This window comes from Podarcis erhardii (genome assembly GCF_964252035.2).
Source record: "Podarcis erhardii genome assembly, chromosome: 8".
In the NCBI taxonomy this organism is placed as follows: domain Eukaryota; kingdom Metazoa; phylum Chordata; class Lepidosauria; order Squamata; family Lacertidae; genus Podarcis; species Podarcis erhardii.
In genome coordinates, this window is record NC_138499.1 from 54,158,958 (window position 1) to 54,184,435 (window position 25,478).

Sequence of the window (25,478 nt, forward strand, 5' to 3'; positions counted from 1 at the left end):
CCAGTCATACAAACTCCACTGGTTTCAGATGGAGGTAAGTGACCAGGTTTGTACAGGTGTTTGATTGGTTGTCTGGATTTGCTGCAAATACATTAAAACTGTAAAAGGATACTCATTTCATCCCTGAGACACCTCTGCTTTCAGGGTGTGTAGACTATTGCTTAAATACAGCTAATCTTGTGCTAACTGGATCCTATCTGTTAAATCCTTAAAAGGCAAGTGCAGCTGTAAAGAAATGAACAGTGATCAGAATAAATGGCAGCTGCATTTGAGAACTCAGGAAACAAATATTTCAAGTTACTGTGTATCTATCTTTCCTTAAGAAAAACCTCACTAATTTGAGTGTTTAATTGCCTTTCACCTCTGAGATAATTAAGTGAGCAGAAAAAAATACACTTGCACTGTTTTTAAATTGGCAGATAGTTGGTCTCAGTTACCATGGAAGTGAACTGATAACAAGGCCTTCAGTAGACTCTCAGGATATAGGTTATGCTGTTTGAATGTCTGTTTGAGCATAGATATAATCTTATGTGCTATTATTTAAGCATTAAATTGGTGATAAAGCATTACATGGAATAGGGCAAAATTATGTACAAGTGGTACCAAATTGGATTTTTTTTAAGATGGGAAACTTCCACTGCTTTTTAAAAAATGTTTTAAGTTTTTGCACACTATCCTTGGGCATTCATGCAACTCCTTGTGACTTTGCCATATGAGTGGCCATATATTTTTGAGTGTGCATGATTATCAATAATTTCTGTTACATAAGAAATATAAGGGTACTTTAGGCTTCAGAAAATATGCGGCTCCCATGGCAACTTTAAAGATTCCTGGAGATCAACTCTTCAAAGAAGAAAGAGAAAGTATGTGTGCAAAATTTCACACTTGCTTTCCCTGGAGGATTCACTCTTCTTTCCTATTATAATCAATACCAAGGAGGGGGAAAGGCTGTATGTATTCTTTTTTGGACATTTTTAGTAGACAAAAGTTTATTAAAAACACTACTAATGTTGTGTTTTGCTAATGCATCTAAAACCGCACAAGAGGCAGCTGTTAAGAGATCCTTGTCTCTGCTGCCACAGCAGGTGCTGTGATTCTCCAGCAGTTTGACTTCACCCCTAGAGGCACACTCCATTGTCTCTTGAGACAGATGGATGCCAACAGAGAATGTAGATTAAATTTCATAGTACTGTGGAACTAATTTCACCAATTCTGCAAAATTTGCAAGTTCCTAAATGTGTTCTATATATGAATATATGCACTAACAAGGAAAAAATAACCACAGTAACTAAGTTAAATATTGTAAGGTGTTGTTTTTTTAAAATTCAGTGACAAAGGACAAAGCTTTAGAATTAAAAAATATAAAGTTGCCAGTGCCAGATGGCCTTCACCCAAAAGTTCTTAGAATCTAAATGTGAAATTGCTGAACGATTAACTAAATATGTAATTGATCGCTAAAAGCAGGCTTCATTCCAAAAGTGTTGAAATATGGCCATTAGCCAAGATAGCACCAGTGTTTAAACAGATTTGAAGGGAATCCAAAAAATTATTACTCGTTGGGCTATCTTCAAGCCCAGGTAAATGAATGAAAAAAATTTTTAAAGACAGACTAGAACTCATAAACATATAGAAAAGCACATTTTGTTAGGGAAAAATCAGTATAGCTTTTGCAAAAAGAAGTCCTTCCTTTAGTAAGCTTTCAGAATAATTTCACAGTCAACAATTATGTATGGTATAACTGGTCTATATCTATCTATCTATCATCTATCTATCTATCATCTATCATCTATCATCTATCTATTTATCATCTATCATCTGAAGTCTCCTTCACATGCTAAACCCAACAGAAGGGAACTTCATCTGTAGAATTCCCTAGCACTGCATTAAATACCTTCCCAAGTATCCATGCATTACATATAGTTATCTGAATAGCAGCAGATTATACATATAGGCCTCTATGCAATCTGGAACTTTGCATGTAGAAGTGATTGATGTTGGTTTATAAATCTAGTTTGTGTGGAGTGCTCAGGTCACAATTTTCCTGGTTTGGACATCACAGGAAACAGATTTAATAAAGCAGGAAATCTTTTCTGAAGTCAGGAGTATATAGGGAGAGGACCGAGTGCTCATTCCTATCCCCCCCCCCCAAGCATGGTTTGTTTAACTGGGAACATTGCTACTGAACTGGGTCTGTTCTTCAGATTAGTAGATACAGTGGTACTTCTGGTTATGAACTTAATTCGTTCCGGAGGTCCGTTTGTAACCTGAAACCGTTCTTAACATGAGGCATGCTTTCACTAATGGTGCCTCCTGCTGCTGCCGCGCTACCAATGCACAACTTCTGCTCACATCCTGGGGCAAAGTTTGCAACTGGGAGCAATTACTTCTGGGTTAGTGGAGCTCGTAGCCTGAAGCATTTGTAAGGAGGGCGGTACGTAACAAGAGGTTCCACTGAATAGGATGATTCTGAACACAATCTTTGCTCTGTAGGAGCACCTGCAAGGAGTACCAATGTAAATGGTATTTGATAAGATTCAGCATCACCAGTATTTTTTTTTAAATGTGATATTCTGGAAAAAGTTTACTGCAAATTCTAATAATAGCCATATAATACAGTTTTTATCACTGACTGACTGACTGAAATGCTACTTAAAAGCTTATATGTAGCTTATAGTTCAGATCTTTGAAAGATTGTGATCCAATCTCTCCCCTTTTTTTTCTATTCCAGAGAGAAATTTTTTCCTATATGAAAGGGAGATATGTAACGGATTTGGTGCTCACAAATGAATACACACACTCAATTCTTGTTCCTGTTCTTTGAGTAGCTATGAATCTTTCCTTTCAAAAAGAAGTGAGACTATACTGCATGGGGTTGTTGGAAGACTCTTGGCATCACGTGCCATCATGTCTGCTTGATCTTTCCTTCCTAGAAACTGATTAGCAGGTATTCAGATGCATCAACTTTGTTTGAATGGGAGAAGGAAATAAATGCTCCCAGAGACATCCAGGTTCTGACCCAGGCTTCTGAGCTTTCCTCTTGTCACTGTTCCACTTGCTGCCTCCCTTCCTGCCCAGTTTGTAGCCCAGCTGCACACTTGGCATTTATAGTTACAGCTAAACTAATCCCTTCCCTACTGCTTTTCTGTATTCCATAGTTGTTTGCAAACAAAACCCACAATTTCTTAAATATAGGGAAAGTCTTCATTGCATTTCAGTTTATGCAGTCTCTCTCTCCCTCTCCTCCAGTTTTTCTACATTTGGCTATGGGAATTCCAGTTTAGATTTCAGGAGACAGGAGAGAAGGAAACACACACACACACACACACACAGAGAGAGAGAGAGAGAGAGAGAGAGAGAGAGAGAGAGATGTAGAAGTTTACAAACACATTCCTAACTAATATGGGTACATCTGGATTGCATACCTGCTATTGTTCTCCAAAGGAAAGGACTCAGCATTTGCAGCTGCTTTATTCCTGTGCCCCTTGTTCTTAGAAGGAAAGCATAATCTTTATTGCTTAAAAAAGTGTGAAACAGCAGCTGCCCTGGAGCAGCTCTGACCTTTCTTTATTTTTCTACAGCAAATAAGAAACGAGTAGTTCTCTAGTTCCATTTTGCCCAGCAATATTTCTGTTCAGGCCAACTGACGATGCTATGAGGCCTTTTCAAGTCTGGTAAATGCAGCTACTGCAGTAAAATTTTAACTGGCACTTATAACGGCAATGGAGAGGGTTGCAACTGGGGCATTTAACTCTAAACAATAGGTTCCATTATTTAAGTTCCAAAAGGCCCAGATTTCCAAAGCACTTGGCTATCTGTGTTGCTAGCATCATATTGCCTCAGTGGCTTTCTGCAACTATACTACCTGAAGCAGTTTCCCTGAAGCAGTGAATATGGGTTTGACCTTGGACAAGGGAGGCTTAAGCTCACATTACTACTCAGTCCAAATACTCACTTGAATTGCCCTAAGCATATCACTGTTTCTCAGTTCCTACACATGACTGTGGTTGTTTCAAGGATAAAATAAGATGAAATATTATCGTATACAACAAAATGATACTCCTCTTGGAATTTTATGGTATAAACTTTCTTGCTCCAATGTATACCCATCTAACTGTGTGAATGTTGTGGTTGATTTCATGATGTTTCTCACAAAATGAAGAATGGAAACATGCACTTATCCCACCTTTCTTCATAGGCAGTGTACTAGGGTTCCCAGAGTCACCCAGCCAGGCACTGATAAAATCCAGACTGCCTTAGCTTCAGCTGGGTTTTGGCCTTACGTATATGCCTTTAGATCAGGGGTGTCAAACTCAAATTCATCGGGGGCCGCATCAGCAGTTTGGTCACCCTCAAAGGGCCGGTTGTATCTGTAGGAATGCATGTAAAGTGGAGGTTTCCTGTGTAGAATGGCTGGCGCCGCTAGAGGGCAGACGTTCTCTGGCTTGTAGGCTGCCGCGCATGCGCTGAAGAGGCGGCTTTCTTGCGTCAAAAAAACCCCCGAGAATAAAAGGTGAAGGCTGGCGGCCGGCGGCGGCTACACGGGCCACATGACGAGGTCTGGAGGGCCGGATTCGGCCCACGGGCCTTGTGTTTGACACCCGTGCTTTAGATCATTATCTGAGACCTGTATTTAATACATTATTTCAGTGCCACAGATGCTGCCAGGAAGTTGAATGATTAGCATGTAGTGCCACCCACATGGTTGTGCTGAGAGGAATTCTGCCAGGGAATGCCTCAAACAATATGTGGTTTTCCTAATGTTTGTACAGTTTATTTGCTTCAACCTTCACTTCTGTGAAAGAGCTCATAGTAGCTTAGGTATTATTCTCAAGTTGTCTCCTGGGCAGGAGGTTACATGGTTGTACATGCTTATACATGCACAGTTACTCCACCATGCACCACTCACCAGCATTCTGTGGTCCTCAACCACATGGGCATCCCCATATGATTTGCCTTTCAGGTAACAACTATGTTGTTGGGATAACTTTCTAAAAAGTTGTGTATGATGGCCCCTGTGAAGCATACAGGTTTACTGTATTTTCCAGTCAAATGTTTACTCCATGCATCAATGGAGAAGTATAGACTAGCATCACAGATCCACCTATAATATATATATGAGAAAAACAATGACTTCTGAGAGACCCTTGCTCATTTCGCCTTTTTTCAAGAAAGTAAAAAAGCTAAGCAATCTTTTCAAAATGTGGAAGTAGTACTAAAAATCATAAATTACTTTTAAAACATTTATTTGATAATTTGCTCCTTTCATGTTTTTTTTTATGTATTTTCCTTCTCTATAATATACAGAAGCAGCTAACAGCCATTATGAAATAAAGGTGTATGTCCAGGGGTGGCCAGATGAGGCATTTTGTCTCTGGTGGTGGGTGTGGGTAGAGCAGTGTGTCAGGGCTGCCCTACATTCTTGCCACTCACCTCACTGAGATGACTGTTGCTGCCTCTGCTTTGCTTTCCACAGTTGTTTTAGTACCTGTGAAGACGACTAGCATCCCTCCATCTGAGGCCTCTATGCCACCACTATGTCTTCTTCAGCCACACCCATCCCCACCACTAAGTCCTCCTGCCCTGGCTTCTTACTATCTGCTTGCCATGCTGGAAGCCTCTGGCAATTGCTGTCACTTGAGCTCTCCTTGAGGACGGGAAAGAGGGGTTCCAGCCACCCAAACTACACCCCAGCTGGAAAATATTAAAGTGCAATAGCTGCTTCAATCCAAGGGGATTGGGGATTACCATAGCCAGGCTCCATGACTTCAGCACCATTCCTTGATCCTTTGCAGGAAGTTGTGAAGGGATGTGGTGGAGGAAGAGGCAGAGTGAGCAGGAGTTGGCTCTTTACACTTTTTCTTGCTCAGTTTCTTTGCTTTGGTGCCGGCAGGCAGAAAGAAAGAAATCACTACAATATGCCCAACTGAGGAAGTAATCTTTATCTACAGTGGGAGCTTCTGCCAAACCCTCCTTGCCACTTTTAAAAATGTTTTAGCTAGCGGTCTGAACACAGAGCTTCTGAGCCTTTTGTGTTAATATATTAATGCTCTTATGCTTTGCTGTCAGTGCTTGCTGGTGTCCACTGGCTCTTCCATGGCTGCTACGGAGTCATAGGGATATACCTCCTCCTGTTCAGACTCTCCAGTCTCCACTTCTGTCTCTCAGCACTCCAAATGTTCTGCACACTTCTGTAGCCCTACACCTTGTGCTGGGCATGCATACATACTTATAAGTCCAGTCCAGTTCTTTTCTTCCTCTGCATTCCCTTCCCACCACATAGTAGGGATGGGAAGGGGCCTCCAAAGCTACACACAAAGCACAGTCGTCTTCTTTTTAATGTTTTAAAATGTGCTTTTGCCCAGCTGGAGATTCAAGTCCTGCACCTGGAGGGGGCCAGACAAACCTGGAAATTTCAGGTCAGACCTGAAGATCTGGCAGCTGTACACCTCCATGCTTGAGAAGCCTAGACTAATCAGAACCGACATCATGCACAACAGCTTTAAAACTGAGACTTTGGGGTCAGTCTTCCGCAGCTCTATTTCCCAATTCAAAAGATATGCGATGCCTAAGTTTGCTCCTAGTAAGTGACAAAGAGGTTTAAGCAAACAAAGCAGCAAGTGTACATGCATCCAGTAAAACTGCTTTCCAGGTGTTGCTTGCTTCCAGAATAAATATTGCTCACTTAAAATGCAGTCTGGTAACTGCTCAAACCCTAGAAATATTGACCAAGAAGCAATTTAGCTAACTGCAGGCTGTATTGTGACATGTGGAAGCACCTACAGCGGATGAATCTGTTGGGCACCCCAGTACTTTCTGTCCAAGGCAGAACACTTTAGAAGCTAAATCATGTTTTTTTGTTTTGTTTTTTACATAGCAGAACAAAGTTGGAACTAAATGTGTCTAAACTTGTGCAAAGGTACTATTGGGTTCATAAAGCTCCCATCTTTGTGGGATTAGGCTCCTAAGGAAAAACTGAATAGTCTGTGGGAAGCCTCTAGAGAGCCTGGAAAACTAATTAGATCATACTTCAAGGTGTTTTTTGTTTGCTACAAGCCAGACACAAATTAGTCCCCAGTGTATACTTAATATCCATAACCCTATTTTCTGAGCTGATCCAGTCTTAAAATTACTAGTCAAACCTTGATCATTGTGTTGTTTCCTCCCTTCTTGATGCTAATGTGAAATGTTTGTGTAAACCAAGAAAAACAGAAAAAGAGCTTCTGTAGTTAATACATTTTGGTAACTTATTTCTTCACCAAATCCATAAAACCTATGCTAGTTTTCTTGGCTGATCTTTGCCCTTGGAATATTTCAGATAAATGCCAAAGTTGCATTTTCTGGTTCAGGCTTGGATATCCCTAGAATTACCATTTCACTTTAAAGTGAAAGAACTCCACATCAATGCAAAAGTATGTGGTGCTAATTGGCATGATGGATGAACTACTTTCTTCTTGCTGATGCTGTAGAGTTTTCTGAGATGGAAACTTATTTGCTGCTGCTACTGCAACAAATTTGCCAATTTAGGAATTCAGACAAGTGGCTTGTATTATGAAGTAATTCACAAAGCCAAAGCAGATGAAAATGAATAGGCTCTATCGCTCCAAGATTCTCGAAGTATAATAAAAATAAATAAATCATGTGTGACAGAATGGTTATTCTAGAAACAATTCTGTAGCTCCAACACACATACACACACACGTGCACACACACATTGTTTGATAAAGTCCATTCCACTGGTCATCAGAAAATGTGGGGACTATGATGAAAATTGAACATTTGGGGTTTTTCTCCTCCTGTTTATAAACCAAACTAAATTCTATATCTCTTCATTTTAAGGTAACTGAGCTGCACAACATCAAAAACATAACCAGACTGCCTCGAGAGACAAAGAAGCATGCAGTGGCTATTATCTTTCATGATGAGACATCAAAGACATTTGCCTGTGAGTCAGGTAAGCAATTATTACCACATCTTCAGCCTGAGTAAATTAAGCTGCTTATGAAACAATGCTTCAGATGGATTAAGATACAGCATTTTAACAGGGTGCCTTATCTTAATGAGAATATGCTATAATATCTTTTTTTAGCATACAGAGATAAATGTGTCCCTCCCCCTTTTAAAAAAAGACTAGTTTTGGGTGCTTGTTTCTTATTTTTCTCTGTCTGGACTTGGCTCCTAGTTGGATACAAGACTCTGGAGGCTTTCATCTAAAATTCTAGAGCTGAGTAAACAATGCCAATGGGATGCTATTAAGACAAGCGTTGACGTGAATTATCAGGGGTTGTTGTTGTTTTGCCAAGTATTGCTTTAGGCACTTACTAGGTTAGTAATAATCCTGTCACTATAAGAGAGTAGCAAAGAACAGCTAAAATTCCAGGACACAGAGAAGTTCAGCTTCAAATAGTTTATGGCTAGCTGTTTAGAACAAAGTTTTGATAGATCTACAGTACTCTCTACATTTTATGAAACAAATCTTTACCATTTGCCAGTCATCCTGTCTTACAAGATTCAGTATTCTGGAAAAAATAAATTATGTTCTCTGTATGTGAATTCAATATTGGTATTAATTTCTCCCCCTTCACAACCATTATGCTGGCCTGAGCTGCATGTCATGCGAAACCAAACCACGGATGATGATGATGATGATGATGATGATAATGATTTACATTTCTATACTGTACCACCCTTCTTCTGAGGATCACAGGATGGTTTACAATATAGAAATACAAACATGCATAACAAGCAAAAATAATACCTCCCCTGCACACAAGCAGTTTAAAATGCCATAGCTTGTTTAATTAGCCAAAGGCCTAATTAAAGAGAGGAAAGAGGAAAAAGAGGAATGTGGTTGCCTGGCAGCTAATGATATGCAATGAAGGTGCCAGGTGAGCTTCTCTGGGGAGAGCATTCCACAAGTAGGAAGCCACCATTCTCATGTTGCTTCCTTCTGAACCTGTTGGAGATGTGCCACATGAAGAATGGCCTCTGATAATGATTACAGGGTCTAGGTTGGTTCATATGGAGAGATGCATATTGAGGTGTTGTGGTCCTGAGAAACTAACGAAGAGAGTCCATGCCCTGAATGACGTATCAGATACTGATGATTTTGTTGACATTTGGAAGCCCTTTATAAAATAACCAAATGAACATCCTGGTGACTGGCACTCACCTAATACACGTATAGATTTATGGGAAAATTTGATGCATTGGTCTTCTGTTTTGGGGAAGGGAGTTCTTGGAATTTTTTCTTGAAAATTAATAAAATGTTTATAAAAACTGTTGCAGTCCTGAGCCATTTAAGGCTCTGTAGGTCAAAACATCCCTTTGTATTGGTCCTGGAAACTAGTTGGCAGCCAGTTCAGTCAAGGGGGGATCTGTGTAATATACTCAAACCATCTTGCCCTGCTGAGCAACCTGGAGCAACCTGCACCAGCTGAAGTTTCCATACCATCTTCAGAGGCAGCCCCATGTATAACGTGTTGCAGTAATCTAACCTAGAGGTTACCAGAGCATAGATGACAGAAGTTAGGCTATCCCTGTCCAGAGAGCAGTGCAGCTGGGCCACCACCCAAAGCTTATTGAAGGCTCTCCACACTTTGGAGCATGAATGTGTGGACATGTCAAAAGATTGCATCCACTTTGTTCCTCCCTGGTTGTTCTGCTGTTGCACTGTGATGAGCCAAACTATGGTTAAGACAAACCATGGTTTGGCTCATCACAATGCATGTTGCTTGAATCAAGGCTTGTGGTTTATCTCTCCTTGACTAACCACAAGCTGTAAAGAAGGTTTGTTCTATAGTTTATGGTTTAGGGTAAAACAAGATTTTTCACTGTTTGAACACACATTTGGAAGTGTATGTGGGCACAATCAGGGCACAAGTATCCACAACACCTTTAGTTTTATTATTAAAAAGAAAGAAATGATATCAGGATTGGAATTCTGGTGTGAAATTGCTGCATTGTTATTTGCTAAAGAAAGGGGAGTCACTCTCTGCCCTTTCTTAGGTACTTAAGTTAAAAGCACCATATATTTGTGAAAGCCAAAATGCTGCTTTTGAAGTTTAAGAATCTGTAGAACAAAAATGAAAATACCAAAACGCAACTGGAAGCAAAGGAAAAACAAAACAAAACAATGGGGTAAACAAGAAAGGTCTGGGACGCCGGTGGCGCTGTGGGTTAAACCACAGAGCCTAGGACTTGCCGATCAGAAGGTCGGCGGTTCAAATCCCTGCGACGGGGTGAGCTCCCATTGCTCAGTCCCTGCTCCTGCCAACCTAGCAGTTCGAAAACACGTCAAAGTGCAAGTAGATAAATAGGTACCACTCTGGCGGGAAGGTAAACGGCATTTCCGTGCACTGCTCTGGTTTGCCAGAAGCGGCTTAGTCATGCTGGCCACATGACCCGGAAGCTGTATGCCGGCTCCCTTGGCCAATAAAGCAAGATGAGCGCTGCAACCCCAGAGTCGGTCACGACTGGACCTAATGGTCAGGGGTCCCTTTACCTTTACCTAAACAAGAAAGAGATTTAATGATCCAAAGCATGATTATGCTAAGAAACAGAAGTGGTAGCATATCAGAATTGTGAATGGTTGTTCTGGTTTTCCCTCAAGAAGGATTAGTAGAATCTGAAATGTATTGCATCAGTAAATCTCTTTCTTGTCTACCCCAATATGTGTTGTTGTTGTTGTTTATTTGTTAATGGATTTGTGGACAAGGAACTTTGGGGGGATTTTTTGGTTTGTTGCTGTTGTTTTTCAATGTAGTTTTTCTTAGCAATTTCCCGGCCAGTGGCTTAACAGCTTTTGTCGGTCCATCCAGGTCCCAGTAAATGTTAGTTTCACACCTTCTCCCTTCACCATGTGCCTGATCAGACAATAAATATGCAATGTTTTAGAAGCACAACACTATCATAATTTCATGTCATAATTTTATGTCAAACTTGGCGGATTTGGGTGGCAAATACTGCCTCCTCATACATCTTCCCTTGAATGGCACAAGCTGTTTGTCAACTACATTTTCATGTGTCATGAAACAATGTGTCCACAGGTAAGCAAGCTGCTCTGTCACAGAGCTTGACCCCCAAAGTGCAAGAATTTTTTATTAGATTAAAGGAATGGAGCTAAGCAGCCCTCCTCATAGCTAATGACTCTTTGGAACATGCAGCTGTGGGAGAGTGATACAAAAGGCTTGTTTTTTATTCCCTTGAAGTTTGTATTCAAAAATTTTAAAAAGTTTTCTTAAAAATAATAATAATGGAAGTGGAAACTTGCTTCATATAGCTGGCTTCCCCCTCTTTTTGTGCATGGAAGTGTGTATTTATTGTGGCCTTTGTTCTCAAAACAATTTGAAATATTTTTCTTCATACCCATTGTTATCCTGCAATAAAAGAAAGCAAACATTTCCTGAACAGATCTTGTGCTGCTTTTCTAGTAATTTAGCTATAAGAAGCAGTGTACTTTTCAGTTCTTGCTTCTCTGCTTGCTGCTTTCTCTGAGAAAACGCAGATGACTCTGAGAGAAGCAGATGACAGATCACTTTGCAAAGCCAAAGCAATTCCTAGGGATATAAATGGCTAGGGAAGGAAGCCATCTAAAAAGCAAAAATTGTATTGTCAAAGTGCTCCCAGTGGGTTAGATTGTGCTAGGTCCCATGTGGTAACCAGTATTTCAAAGTGCAAGAGCAAATAGAGTAATTTTTCACAGATATGTATCCCTGTTCACAGATGAGCTAAGTCCATGGACTCCCAAGAGAAAATTACCGGTACCCAGGCACTATGTTATTGCAAGACTTCCAACTCCCATTTCATTTTAAATCCTTTTAGTGTTGTTCCAGGTTGGACAGGGTGACCTTCTAAAACCTCCTTCCCTGTGGCTCCCTTTCTATGTTCCATCAGTAGTGTATGAAAAGACTAATGCTTAGCTTGCAAAGATCTATCATTTGCCCAACAATAAATGCTGGAAATGTAATGAAACTGAAGGTACCTTCTTTCACCTTTGGTGGACCTGCCCAAAGATCAAAGCCTTCTGGGAAATGATTTATAATGAAATTAAGAAGGTACTTAAATGCACTTTTCATAAGAAACCAGAGGCATTCCTCTTGGGCATGGTTGGCCAACTGGTGACAAGAAAGGACAGGACTTTTTTTATGTATGCTACCACAGCAGCAAGGATACTACTAGCAAAGTATTGGAAGACGCAAGAATTACCCACACTGGAAGAATGGCAGACGAAAGTGATCGACTTTATGGGATTGGCAGAAATGACCGGCAGAATCCGTGACCAAGAGAAAGAGACGGCGGAGGAAGATTGGAGGAAATTTAAAGTTTATCTTAAGAACTGTTGTAAAATTGATGAGTGCTAAAATGTTAAGGGGAAGGAAGATGCAGAATTGCAGCTGAAACTGTTTGATGAATTAAGATGAAACTGAGAAAAAATAAGTTATAAATATAATTGGACTAAGGGGTTGCTGAAAAATTGCAAAATAAGGATGCAGAGAGGGGGAGGTATGGGGAAGTCCATGAAAGAAGGTTTATGAAAAGGAGGATATGAAAAATATATGTGTGCATGTGTTTGTTTGTTTTGTTTGTTTTAAAATGAAAAACCAATAAATTTTTTTTAAAAAAAAATATGAAACAAGCCCCCCCCCAAAAAGAAAAGAAAAGAAAAGACTAATGCTTAGATTACATGAGTGGTTCCATAGCACCACTGTATCTGTATCTTGACAGCTGACTTTAATGTGGAAAACCCATGTGATTTGAACTTTTTTTGCACATTACATCTAAAAGTGTTTGTGTAAAGGTAAAGGGGCCCCTGACCATTAAGTCCAGTCATGGACGACTCTGAGGTTGCGACACTCATCTCACTTTACTGGCTGAGGGAGCCTGTGTGCAGTTTCCGGGTCATGTGGCCAGCATGACTAAGCCACTTCTGGCGAACCAGAGCAGCACACAGAAATGCTGTTTACCTTTCCGCTGGAGCGGTACCTATTTATCTACTTGCACTTCATGCTTTTGAACTGCTAGGTTGGCAGGAGCTGGGACAGAGCAACGGGAGATTTGAACCATCGACCTTCTGATTGGCAAACCCTAGGCTCTGTGGTTTAACCCACATTTTTTGCACATTACATCAGAAGTGTTTGTGTAGCAGCTATCAAAACTCAAAAGGTAATGTGAATGTTGGACATACATGTTTTCATGGAGAATGAAGATGTCAGTGACTACTAACCCTTTTAGCTATGTTCTACCTTCACTGTTGGATGTAGTATGCTTCTGAATACCAGTTGCTGGAAACAGGAGAGGGTATTGGCTGGCCACTGTGAGAACAAGATGCTGAACTTAGGCTACTGACCTGATCCAGAGGGCTCTTATGTTCTTGTGGACTTGTGAGAATTCCGAACATACTTACAGTACTTACTTATAAACCACACATTAGCTAAAAATGTTCCCAGAGTGGCTTACAAGAATAAATAGAAAGATAGCCCTGTCCTCTGATTTCCTGCTTGATATTACAAGGCAGGCATAGAAAACTTGCTTCATTCTTTGATTCATTCATTCAGTTTATGCCCTGGTTATGATGGAACTGTGTGCACTGTGTATTCTTGGGGCTGTTGATCAGACCTAGACCAGTTTTCATGTGTGTTCAGATATAGTGTATGTTGGTACTTTTGACATCTTTATGAAACCAAATCAGAATATTTTGCAGAAATCTAGAACCTATGTCATAGCCGATTAAGTAAAGCACCATGATGATGACATAATCTTTCACAATATTTTCTGCATCTCAGGAGGAGACATTGTACCGACTAAAAGTATTATTATTTCCTAAACATAATTTGCTTGTTTCTTGTGTCTGTTAAAAAGTTAATTGATTACCCTAGGCCAGCCACTGTCCTTCCTGCCTTGAATTGTTGAGCAGTTACTTTTGCATAGGAAAGAACAAAAAGAATGAAGATTACATAGAGCAATGATGTCTGTCTATATATACACACAAGCATATATATTGAGCTAGGCGACCCCTGAAGTTTGCAGTCCAGATGAGCGACATTTAACCAAAAAGCAATGCAAATGCAAACAATGGATCTTAATTATTATACACAAACAGAATTGTTAAGCAGAAAAAAAATAAGAAAGACCTTAGGTCTAATGTATGGCAGCAAAGATGGGTTCTACAATCTTTGCTTTTAAAAGAAACAAATGCAGTCCAAAATATGCTTACTGTGACATGAAAACACTACGATTTGATGCAAAGGAAGAGATCCTTTGTATTTTCTTTGGTGTCCTTTAAACATAGCCTGGTCTAATGGGAGATGCATTTGTATGAGCTAATTCCTTGTGGCTAGAGGCTTTCTCTTGAGTGATGCAAACATGTGGGTGGGACCAGCCGGCATCTCTCCTCCCCCTTGCCACAGGGAATGTTATTACAGAAAAGAAGTTTCCATTTGGTTGTAGCTTCAATTAAAGGGCAACATTGTCACAATCTATTAGGAAATTGTGAGTAGAGATTATGATGCCTGCATAAGCAAGCACTTCCTGTTGTGTGGCTACAGAGGCTTAATTTAACTCAAGAGGCAGCGAAGTTTCATTTTTGATTAAAATTATGAGGCATACCTTTTGGCAAAGATTGTGTGATATTTTTGAAATGCTATGGCTCATTGGGGTAAATTCATGAGTTTTCTAACTGGAAGGTGGTACATAATGCTCAGACATACAGTGGTACCTTGGTTCCCAACAACCTTGGCTTAGTTGTTGAACAAATTGGCTCCTGAACGCTGCAAACCTAGAAGTAAGTGTTCCGGTTTGTGCATGTTTTTTGGAAGCTGAACGTCCGATGCAGCTTATGCAGCTTCCAGCTGAGTGCAGGAAGCTCCTGCAGCAAATCAATGAACTGTTTCGGGAGTCAAACGGATTCCCAGAACGGATTAAGTTTGAGAACCAAGGTACCGTTGTATATATGTGTGTGTGTGTGTGTGTGTGTGTGTGTGTTTACTATTTTCAGCAATTATATGTTCAAGGTGCAACTTGGTGTTACACAAGGCCTCTACAGGTGACCTTCTATAACATGTTGGCAGTTGATATCTTATTCTTATCATTTGGTAGGATAAACACAGTGGGACAGCTCAGTCTTGAATAGTTCATCATAGCAGATGACAAACTGCATTCCAGTTGATGGAGAACCTGCGCGTCCCCAACCCCCAATCTTCCTTGGTTGCAATGTCCATTATCTCTTGACTGTTAGTCATACTATCTGTGACTGGTAGCAATTTGAGTCCAATAACATCTGGAGAGCCACAGATTCCCTACCTCTCATTAAAAATTTCCTCATATCTCATAGCTCTGCTGCTGCAACTTCTTGTACATATGGGAGCCCTGATGTGCACAAAGCATGCCTTCCCTGATCCAAAGCTACCATGAGGATGGCTGACCTTCCCTATGTGCAATATATACTTTACATCTGGTAACTGTAAACATTTTCTCGCTTTTAGTTCATGCTAGTTCATTAATTACTGTCCCCTTTTAATTAGGCAGCTGGATATTGATGGTTCCAAATGGATTAGTTTGGTTGGGTGAGGGAATGTCACTATGGTTCTCATCATTTTCAAAAGAGCCAAGGCTTATGCATATTTGTTTTCCTTTGTCCCTGTTATCTCATGCTTTGTGTAGCAGCTTGCCTGAGAGCTGGGTTTTGGAGAACACAAAAGCTTGTTGCTATTTTGTGACATTTTGGTTGGTCCTAAAGAATGTATTCTCCAACTGTGGGTTTTGGAATATTTGACTCAGTTATATCTCTGATGTGTGGTACTTTCAGCTTTGCAATTGCTCAGATTTCATTATTGACCTTTATAAAAGTGCAAACTATTGACATTTTACTGTGTTTGCCAAACATTTGTTAACAGAATCATTGAATTGTCAATCTAGTTGACTGGGACCCTCAATCTTAACATATGGGGGGGGGGGGAGCTAAACTCTGTTGTCTAAATTTTGAAAATGCTGTGAAAAACAATCTATCCATTTCTTTTCTTCAGCTTTCCCAAACTCACTTTTTTTCACTGTTTCCTGATATTTTAGACTTCTCTTTATTTCTATTTTCCCATACATGTTATGTCTTTATATAACAAGCCTTCAGGTAGGCCCCAAAGAAAGTACTTAATTTTAGACTGTGTGTGTCTGTGTGTGTGTGTGTGTGTGTGTGTGTGTGTGTGTGTGAACTAAATTGAGTACTGAGTACACCCACCCGCCTCAGCTTGGTCTATTTATATTTCAGTTACTCTGTGAAAGCACCATCATTTGCTTTAATGTCTCAATATTTCTTCATTCAGTTAATCAGTTTGGAAAGTTGGGCAAAGTGAACCTAATCCACCCAGACTATCTCAGGGTAAAACACTGAGTCCAGAGAGAAATTCTTTAAGGTGGTATAAAGGTGTGCTTCTGTGGTTGTCTGTGATTATGATGTATAGTTAAAAAGCCTTTTCGTAAGTTAGCTTTGCATGAGATCTTTTGGTAAGCTGGATGGAGGAAATACAAAAATTAAGTACAATAATCTGGACCCCTCTCAAATTAAACTATTTAATGCTATCAGTCCATACACGCTACAATCCTCCATGCATCTGTGCAAGAAATATAGAGGTGGGCAGCTTGATCGTGTGGGTTGGACTTAACTGCTGTGGTCATTTGATCTATGGCAGCTAAAGTGGTTATAGCAAGTGTGGACATGTCTTGCTACATTTCATTTCCTATTCTCCTATAACTCATCCTCAGTTCCAGGACTGATAAACATCACATTTAATGGAACATAAGAAACTATAATATATCCTGTCCTCTTAAAATATATCCCCTGACACACCCTAGATCACGCCCTGCATATAAGCCTTGATGGAGCAACCCCAACCACCGCTGACTTTACAGCACTGGCACTTGTGGGTTGCTATTAAAGCACAGCAACTGAAAGAACCAAGCCTTGACTCTTGCAGCAGATGTATTATAAACGCAATCTGGTTTTTAGTTGGAAGTCCAGCACTGTGACTCATAGTGCCCCAGATTGCTCAAGGTGCACACATACTTGTCATTTTCAGAACTATTCTAGGATGCTAGAACCAGACTTACAGTAGCTGTCAGCTAGCGTAGCATCAGGGGTAACAGCCTGAGCTCAGCTACAGAAGCTGCCACTTCAAATCCCAGATCACTATGAACTACTTTCTGGCTCTGGGCAAGCCAGTCTTCTCTCAGCTTTGTGCCCCCTCCATCCTAATTACAATCAGCTAAGGAAGCTTGCCCCATTCTAGTTTAAGGCCCCGAGACCACTATACTGCTCTGTAGCACTAAAATGTTCTTTGAAAGCCCTTGGTGTAAACTGAGGTTGTAGCATTTTATTGATTTTGTTCTCCCCCCCCCCTTTTTTGGCACAGTAGGTGCTTTTTTAAGGGGAATCCTAAAAATGTACTTTTTTATGTACTCTTGTTTTGCAGTTATCTGTTTTTTGCTATATAACTATTGGCACGCAGCACCTGAGTTTGATATTAGAGGGAGCAATTGTGTTGCGTGCCACTATTAAATATAGCGGTCATTTTAGCAGACTTTCAGCTAGTCAGAGATGCAGCATTTCAGAAAATTCATAAAGTGATTAATCTATTTACAGCTGCATGTACTGCAAATACAACATAAATTGCCAAATGCAAGTGAGACCAAACAGTGACAGAAAACAGAAAATGAAAAATAGACCTGGTATTTCAGGTTAGGTGCAGTAAATTACCATGTTATTCATTGAAATCTCTCGAGGCCCAGCTGCTCATATATCATCTGTCAATAGCCTAAATTCCATATATAAATTTATGTCATTTTTGTGTGCTGTCTCTAAATGTGCATTATTCTCTCAGGATGCTTGGAGTTGCACAAGTCATGTGACTCTGCAATATGGCTCATACTTTCACAAATCCCCCTAAAGAGCTAACCTACATTCCAAGGAAATGAATAGAGTATCCAGTTCCACCACTGGTGAAATATTAATTTGCAGGCAAATTTTTATCCCAGCATTATGACTTTAAACCAGTGGGGCTAAACAAGAATTCATGGTTTGTGGATGACTGACATCCGCAGTAGAGGCTATTGCACTAGGGCTGTTAGGCACAGCCCTCCCAATGAGAAAGTCAAGCAATTTTTATGGACCCCCTCCCCCCCAAAAAAATATCAAAACCACATACTCTTTCCTGCTACACACTCATTTTATAATTTCATGAACTTACAGAAGCCTGTGGAGGCTTTCTTTCACAGGAATAGACCCACCATTTTATGACTGTAGCTTCTACAGGTGCGCCTGTCACTGGAAGTGTATTTCAAAGGTTCTGCTGAGGCTTTTTACTCCATCTCAGGGACAATTGGCTCTGGCCAGTATAGGAATATTGAGAGTTGCATGGCAGGCCGCATTTTGGATGCTTTTCCCCACAAGCCGGGTAGAGGGTGAATAACACTTAGGACATTGGTGTGGGTGGAAATAACAAGTGTTATTGACTACAGTGAGGCAAGGGGGTGACATGACATTTGGAAAGGATCCATTAGCCCCCAAGACTTCCGATCTCAAGCCCAATACACCATCCCAGCACACCTGCCGGGGACTGTCCTGGGAGTTGACCAGTGTAGAAGGACCCAGTGTGGCACATGCCATGGGGCTGGAGACTCACTGGTAACCTGAGATGGGTGGTGCCACGCCCAGCCCACCAGGACTGGGAACTGGTGCACCTTCTCAAGACCCCTTGTGTGGGCCTCCCCCATGTTTATATCCTACCCATTGCTATTTCCACATGAGACGTGGCAAAAGCTATGTGCAAAGTGCCTAACAGTCATGTGCTATCCACCAAGAAAAGGCAAAACCCCCTCTATCGATAGGTCAATGGGTGCTGAGAGGAAAATTCCTTTCCAGCTCTGAAAACCAGTGGCCACTTAATGCCTTAGAGGAAGACTTTAAAACCAAGGGAGGGCTGGGAAATCTGGTCCATGCAGTGATACCTTGGTTTACGAACTTAATCCATTCTGGAAGTCCGTTCTTAGACCAAAGCATTCTTAAATCAAGGCGTGCTTTCCCATAGCAGCAGGGGACTCAATTTACAAATGGAACACACGCAACAGGAAGCAAAACATGTTCTTATTCTGAGTCAAAGTTTACAAACCAAAACACCTACTTCTGGGTTTGCGGCGTTCTTAATCCAAGTTGTTCTTAATCCAACTGTTAATCCAAGTTGTTCTTAATCCAACAAGGCGTTCTTAATCCAACTGTTCTTAAACCAAGGTACCACTGAAGTGTGTGAGAGAAATCAATAGTGGAGCTGATCAGTGCTGTTAAAGGATCTGACATTCCACCCCCTCCCAAGAGCTCACCAGGCCCTATGAAAGGAGTAGTTCAATCAGTAGACTGACTGAAGGGATAGCCCAGTCAGTAGAGCACGCGACTCTTAATCTCAGATTTGTGAGTTCAAACCCCACTTTGAGCAAAAGATTCCTGTAGGAATGAAAATCACGGGAGACGAGCAGTGGGTGTCACGAGAGGCGTCTGCCGGGGGGAGCCCCGGGAACTCTCTTTTATTGAATATTACAAGCATTGCCACAGGTGTGCTTGTGGCTGATTGGTTGATACAAACACAAAGAAACTCATTGCCTATTGGTTAATTCAAATGCAAGGCGGGGATTACATGTGAGAGGTGGGAATTACATGTGAACATTAATCACCGATAGATTAAAGGCTGGGAAGCGAGGTTGGAACCAGACAGGCATGAAACCTCCTAATTAAATTATAACTAAAGATTGATATAGCATAAAACAATTACTAATGATTGATCATAACATGAAAGAATACTTTAATCAAGTTCTATAGATGTGCTCGGCTATGCATGGAGAACAGGTCAACATGAACTTTAAGATGAATTGAGCAAAGGAAGGAATGTCTTGGTGTTTGGAACAGGTCTGTACAGTGTGTGCAGAAACAGGGAAAAGATCATAAACAGACACATTTCTAGACGCATTTCAGGGGGTTGGACTAGATGACCCTAATGGTCCCTTCCAACGCTACAATTCTATGATCTATGAAATGAGAATGCCTGTGAAATCCCAGGTGGGAGAATTGGGGGACACTGGCTATTGTGGCATCGGTGCTGCCCCAAGGACTGGCACCTGCTCTTAATTCTTTGCTGGGCCACTCTTTCTATTTGGGATCGTCACACGGCAACACAACTCTACATGTTTGAGTTGCTTGCAGTTCATGGCCCACTTTGAAAGCCACATATTTGGTTAATTGAGTGCAATATAAATACTGCAATAAATAAGTTGTTTCAGAAAAAGAGGCATTCATGATTTAGGACTATCTTGTCCATAGAGTGTTTATTTATTTATCTCATAGGATTTATACACCTCTTGATTGTAAAAACAAACAAACAAAAAACCTGAAAGTGGTTTACAAAAAACAAAACCGTAAAATCAAGAAAAATTGCAACCCTACTTTAAGACATACCAAAGTTAAAACACTATAACAGATTAAAATTGCATCAGTTTTCGAAGCATCTGGGTAGGCTTGTCTAAACAGTAATGTTTCAAGCAGGTGCTGAAAAGAGTACAGTGAAGGCACCTGCTTGATTTCTCTAACGTGTAGGCACTGCCACACTAAATGATCAAATTCTTACAATGGTGTGATATTAAATGGGCTGCTACAATGGTGGAATCGGTGATTGTAATAGATGGTTGATTATCATTCAGAGATTTCTATCCTGGTCTTCTAATGCATTCACATTAATAAGAATGGCTTACTACAATCACAATGACATAATCCAGAATAAAACAAAAAAATACAGATCAACGATATAAAAGCAGCCACAGTAGACACAAAAACAGGCTATAAGAAGCTCATCTGTGCAGCACAACAAAAGCATATCAGAATTTGGAAGAAGTCAAACAAAGCTCCTGATCATAAGGATCTGGCAGGCTGGCAAGGGAGGAGATGGCCTCTAAGGAGCGGATTAAGCTTTTTGTGAGAAAATAATTATCCCAGTACCTTATTCGTAATATTTTAATGTTATGAATATGAAACTATCGATTATTAAAAAAGGAAACAAAAATGTTATCATCTGTTCAGTAAACAGGGGGAAAGAACACATAACCTTTGCTACAGTAGAGTTGAAATTTTATGGCAAATTTAGTGCTTCTCCATTAATGAAAGAAAATCCAGAAGCAAATCTTCCTGTATAAATATATACATGGATGAATGGAAAAAAGCACAAAAACACATGTTCTGTTTACCTAATGAAGTTTTAGACTATTTCATAAGAATGAATGTATTTTTTGTGCTAATCAACATTTTTAATATCTTCTACAGTATTGTTTAGATATTATTCAGTATTAACCAATATTATTCACAGACACAGCAATCAGTGCAAAAAATTAATAATGCGAAGTTGTTTCATACCACCGGCTAAATTATAAAAAATGATCCTTCCTCCAATTGTAACTTAGAACTGTTGGCTGTAATTTCATTGTTCTAAATCTAAAGAGAAACAATTTTCTCCCTTGCTTACTGCAGTTTAATCCAGGCAACAAAGCTTCTTATCTATGAAGGATACAGTAATCTGAACTACGTCAAACTCCAGTGGCATCTGTCACATCTTTTAAAAATGAAAAAGCTTGCTGAGCTGGCGACTTTGATTTTATAGCAACAGGCAAAGCAAAGGACAAGCAGCCTCGCTCCAAGTCCAGTATAAATGGCTAAGTGTCCTGGATAATATTGCAGTGGTAAAGAATAAACAAGCAGCCCCTTCCACTGAGATACTGGAGTTTGAACACAAAGTCTTATTTTTTCAGGGTATCGTATCTTACATTCTATGAGAGCAAATCACATGCCTTTTTTAAGGGGAGCAATTGGAGAAGAAATGCCCCAGATGGGAACAGGGGCATAGCTAGCTGCTCTGGCACCCAGAGTGGTAGGGGCAGGGCGATCTGCATACAGGGCCCCCACAGTATGCAGTGTGCCATTTTGTCACCCCCTCAGGGATGACACCTGGGGCGGACCGCACCCCTCTTTCTATGCCCCTGGATGGGAATCACAGATGGAGGGGCTTCATCAACACTGATAATGAATATTTATAGATAGAGATTTCCCATTAAACAACATTTGCTTTATTTTTGTAAGCTGCTTAGTGGGTCTATTTACAGTCATTTTGTTAAATAAACAATAAAATAAAATAGCTGTCCATTGTTGACAACTCTCCACCTCCACCCGAGAAACACAATCCCACTTACCTGTCTTATGTAATGGGGAAATTCACAGGGCAAATTCCGCTATAGGGAGGCAATGTCCTTTTGCCATGAATTAGCTAGATTAAACATACCTTAAAAACACAATATGCAGTTGGTAGCTAGTGCATCACCAATTACATTAATGTTTCAAAAGTTGAATCAGCTACTCTCACACCTCACCCCCTGCTTTAATTCTTCCTGCCTTTGCTTGATGGAATTAAGTGGCCAGGCCAAATAGATTGTCTGAAAGAGATAATTGCAAATCAACTTTGGGATCAGTTGCTTCTGTTTGACTGATCCTGCTTGGGTTCTTGGCCAGCACCTGATATTTCAGACTGTAAGTTTAGTTTCAGAGTGGTTGAAGACAATGAACTGATGCCTGTACAGCAGACTGTATCCAGTCTGGGTCTGAGACACAGCAGAACAGAAACTGAGATGGGGGCTGCCTGGGGTTGATCTTACTGAATAGGCTTGATAGTGGGCATGAATCCCCCCTTTTTCCCATTGATCCTGCCTTGTTTTATAGATACGCCATATGTTGATTGTTTTTGATACCATCCTTTTCTCTGTCTAGTTCATACTTGTGTACTTTAAATCTTGATCCAGTCCCTCCTGTCAAAAGAGATTAGTAGATTTTGGCATTCCAAGGGATGAGAAGATACTCACTGATAGCTTGTTTTCCCAGATGAGGGTGTATTCTTTATCCCCATCAGAAATGTCTTAATCAGGTCAGATAACAACAGCTGTCTGGACATCCTCTCAAGAGACAAAAGCTTCTGCTCAAAATTCTGTCTGCATCAAGAAAGGAATGGTTGTTTGGTGCTCGCAAAGGTTACAAATTTATTGGGGGGGGGGAGGTAGTTTTCAACATTTAGATCCAAGCCACATTTGATTAGCTTCTGTCACCTAGAAGCAATTATCGTAATCGGTCTCAGCTCCTTTTGCTAGACTTCAGGATGCACATTTTTTTTCTATTTATAAAAGTATTTCTCTACCGCCCTCTTGCAAAACATCAGGTACAATAACATTTTTTTTAGGGATACAAAGCATCTATGAAACATGTAGTCAGAGAAACTATATATAACTATAAAAGATTCTATATTCTTTTGGGAGCCAGAGACTGGTCAAGGTCCAGAATGACCTACCACTATCAACTCAGTATGTGAGGACACGTGGCAACCTTCCTCATATACCTCTAGAACAAGGATGGACAGACAACCTTTGGCCCTCCAGATGTTGTTGAACTCACATCAGTCCCAGCCATGTCCAATGACCAGGGATTATGGAAGTTGGAATCTGACATCATCTGGAGGGCCACAGGTTTCCTGTCCCTACAATATCCCATTGTGAGGGTGGAGGCTTTTGCTTTTAAACAGTAAATAAATAGTAAAGGGTACTTAATGAAATTGTTTATAACTAAACAGTTGAAGACAAGGTCAAAACCAAGTGATTTACTTTAATAATCAGGACCAGAGGATTATTGCATCTATATACTATATTGACTGGACATAAGCACCATGGCTTTAAAATGGGAAAAAAGAGAGGAAAATCAGCTGTAAGCAGGTCAGAAAGTTGGTTATGGGCCAAATGGCAGCTCTTGCATTCACATATACATAACATAGTCTGAGCAAGATGCTTTGGATGACTCGTAGCAAAAAGCACATGCGTCTATTAACATTATAATATAACAAATGAAGTATGATTTGATATAGATATAGGTATAGATATAGATATAGACAGAGATACAGAGATATAGAGATATGTAGGCACCTCCCTACTTCCAGGCTCCCACGTGCATAAGTGAAATCATGTAAAGTGGGGAGCAGCCCATTTAATACAGAGGGAGCATGGGGAAGAGAGAGAGGCCCTGGAAATCAGTTAGGGCCGCTGCCCAGCCTTTCCAGAACCTGCCTGCCTGGCTGCAGGGAGCCAGCGTGCATGGTGGCAGCTGGCCATGGAGGGCAAGGGCTTATAAGGGCACACAACAGAACTGGTGCTATGACCTAGCATACAACGCCAGCTTAACTTAACACTTGCTTCCCATATATGGGATTGCTCCCTTGAGCCATTTTTGGGATTTTCAGCATTAAGGAAACCTCTCACGTTTCTCATCAAAACAAACCATCAAACCTTGGAGTTTAGTACTATCCTTCTCTCTTCTTCTCCCATTACCTGTTATGTCACCCATGCAACAAACAGATTGTACATGTCACGGTGGCAATTAATAATATCCTATGAAGGCTCCATATTTCTGCTGCAAAAGTCATCTGGGCTAACAAAAATGGATAATGTGAATTCATCTTCACAGACCAAAAGATGATGTGCCTTAATGTCGCAAGTGATCAGGTTTCCAGTACAGTGAGCAGGCTGCAATTAATTTCCACTCACTATTAATCAATTTAAAATGCATTTGATATTTTTAACAAAAGCAATCATAAATCAAGATTAGTGTGTGTGTTTGTTTACTTTCTTTAAACTGGAAGTTGTTCCATTACTACCCCGTAAATCAAGTGCTGCTGTCATTATGTACCTTCTTTTAAATTAAATCAAATACTGCAGACGCTTCATGGTAACTCCTGGTAGTTTATTTGTTGTTCTTTTTCTTTCAGAGCTTGAGGCAGAAGAATGGTGCAAACATCTTTGTATAGAATGTCTAGGAACCAGGCTTAATGATATAAGCCTTGGTGAACCTGATCTACTTGCTGCTGGAGTACAGAGAGAACAAAATGGTAGGTGTTTAGGTCATCTGGCCTCATTTATCTAGGCTACTCTAAACATTCTTGCCTCAACTCGTAGTAATTCATTTGTGGTACCTCGGCTTGGTTCTTTTATCTCTGACAAAATCTTGGTATGATGTTCAAGCCCAAATATTTTTTTTTAAAAAAAACAACCCAGTAAATTTTGTGCCTATTTGTTGCACATGAAAATTGCACTGCAGTATAGGATTTGTAGTATTTATGACTGACAAAAAAGGTGATGTGGGATATCATTAGCTTACAGCTTACACTAAAAAAATTTTTAGAAGATTATTAGCATTATTTAAGTTTGTATATCACCCTTTATCCAAGGATCACAGGGCAGTTCACAACATAAAAATGCAAGATGAGAAAATAAAAAACTTAATAAAAAAATGAAAACAAACCACTAACCTCCCAGCCCACAAACACAAACCATCTTCAGAGGCAGCCCCACATATAATGCATAGACAACAGAAG

At 40.3% G+C, this 25,478-nt stretch overlaps 1 protein-coding gene across 1 annotated transcript in view; it reads left to right on the forward strand.

Moving 5' to 3' along the window:
- The window catches only part of DOK6 (docking protein 6), a 174,618-nt gene that overhangs the window by 93,345 nt on the left and 55,795 nt on the right, over window positions 1-25,478 (forward strand). The window contains exons 3-4 of the mRNA XM_081875125.1: window positions 7,837-7,951; window positions 24,873-24,992. Of these exons, the coding sequence (XP_081731251.1) occupies window positions 7,837-7,951; window positions 24,873-24,992 (235 nt within the window). The remainder of the gene's footprint in view (window positions 1-7,836; window positions 7,952-24,872; window positions 24,993-25,478) is intronic.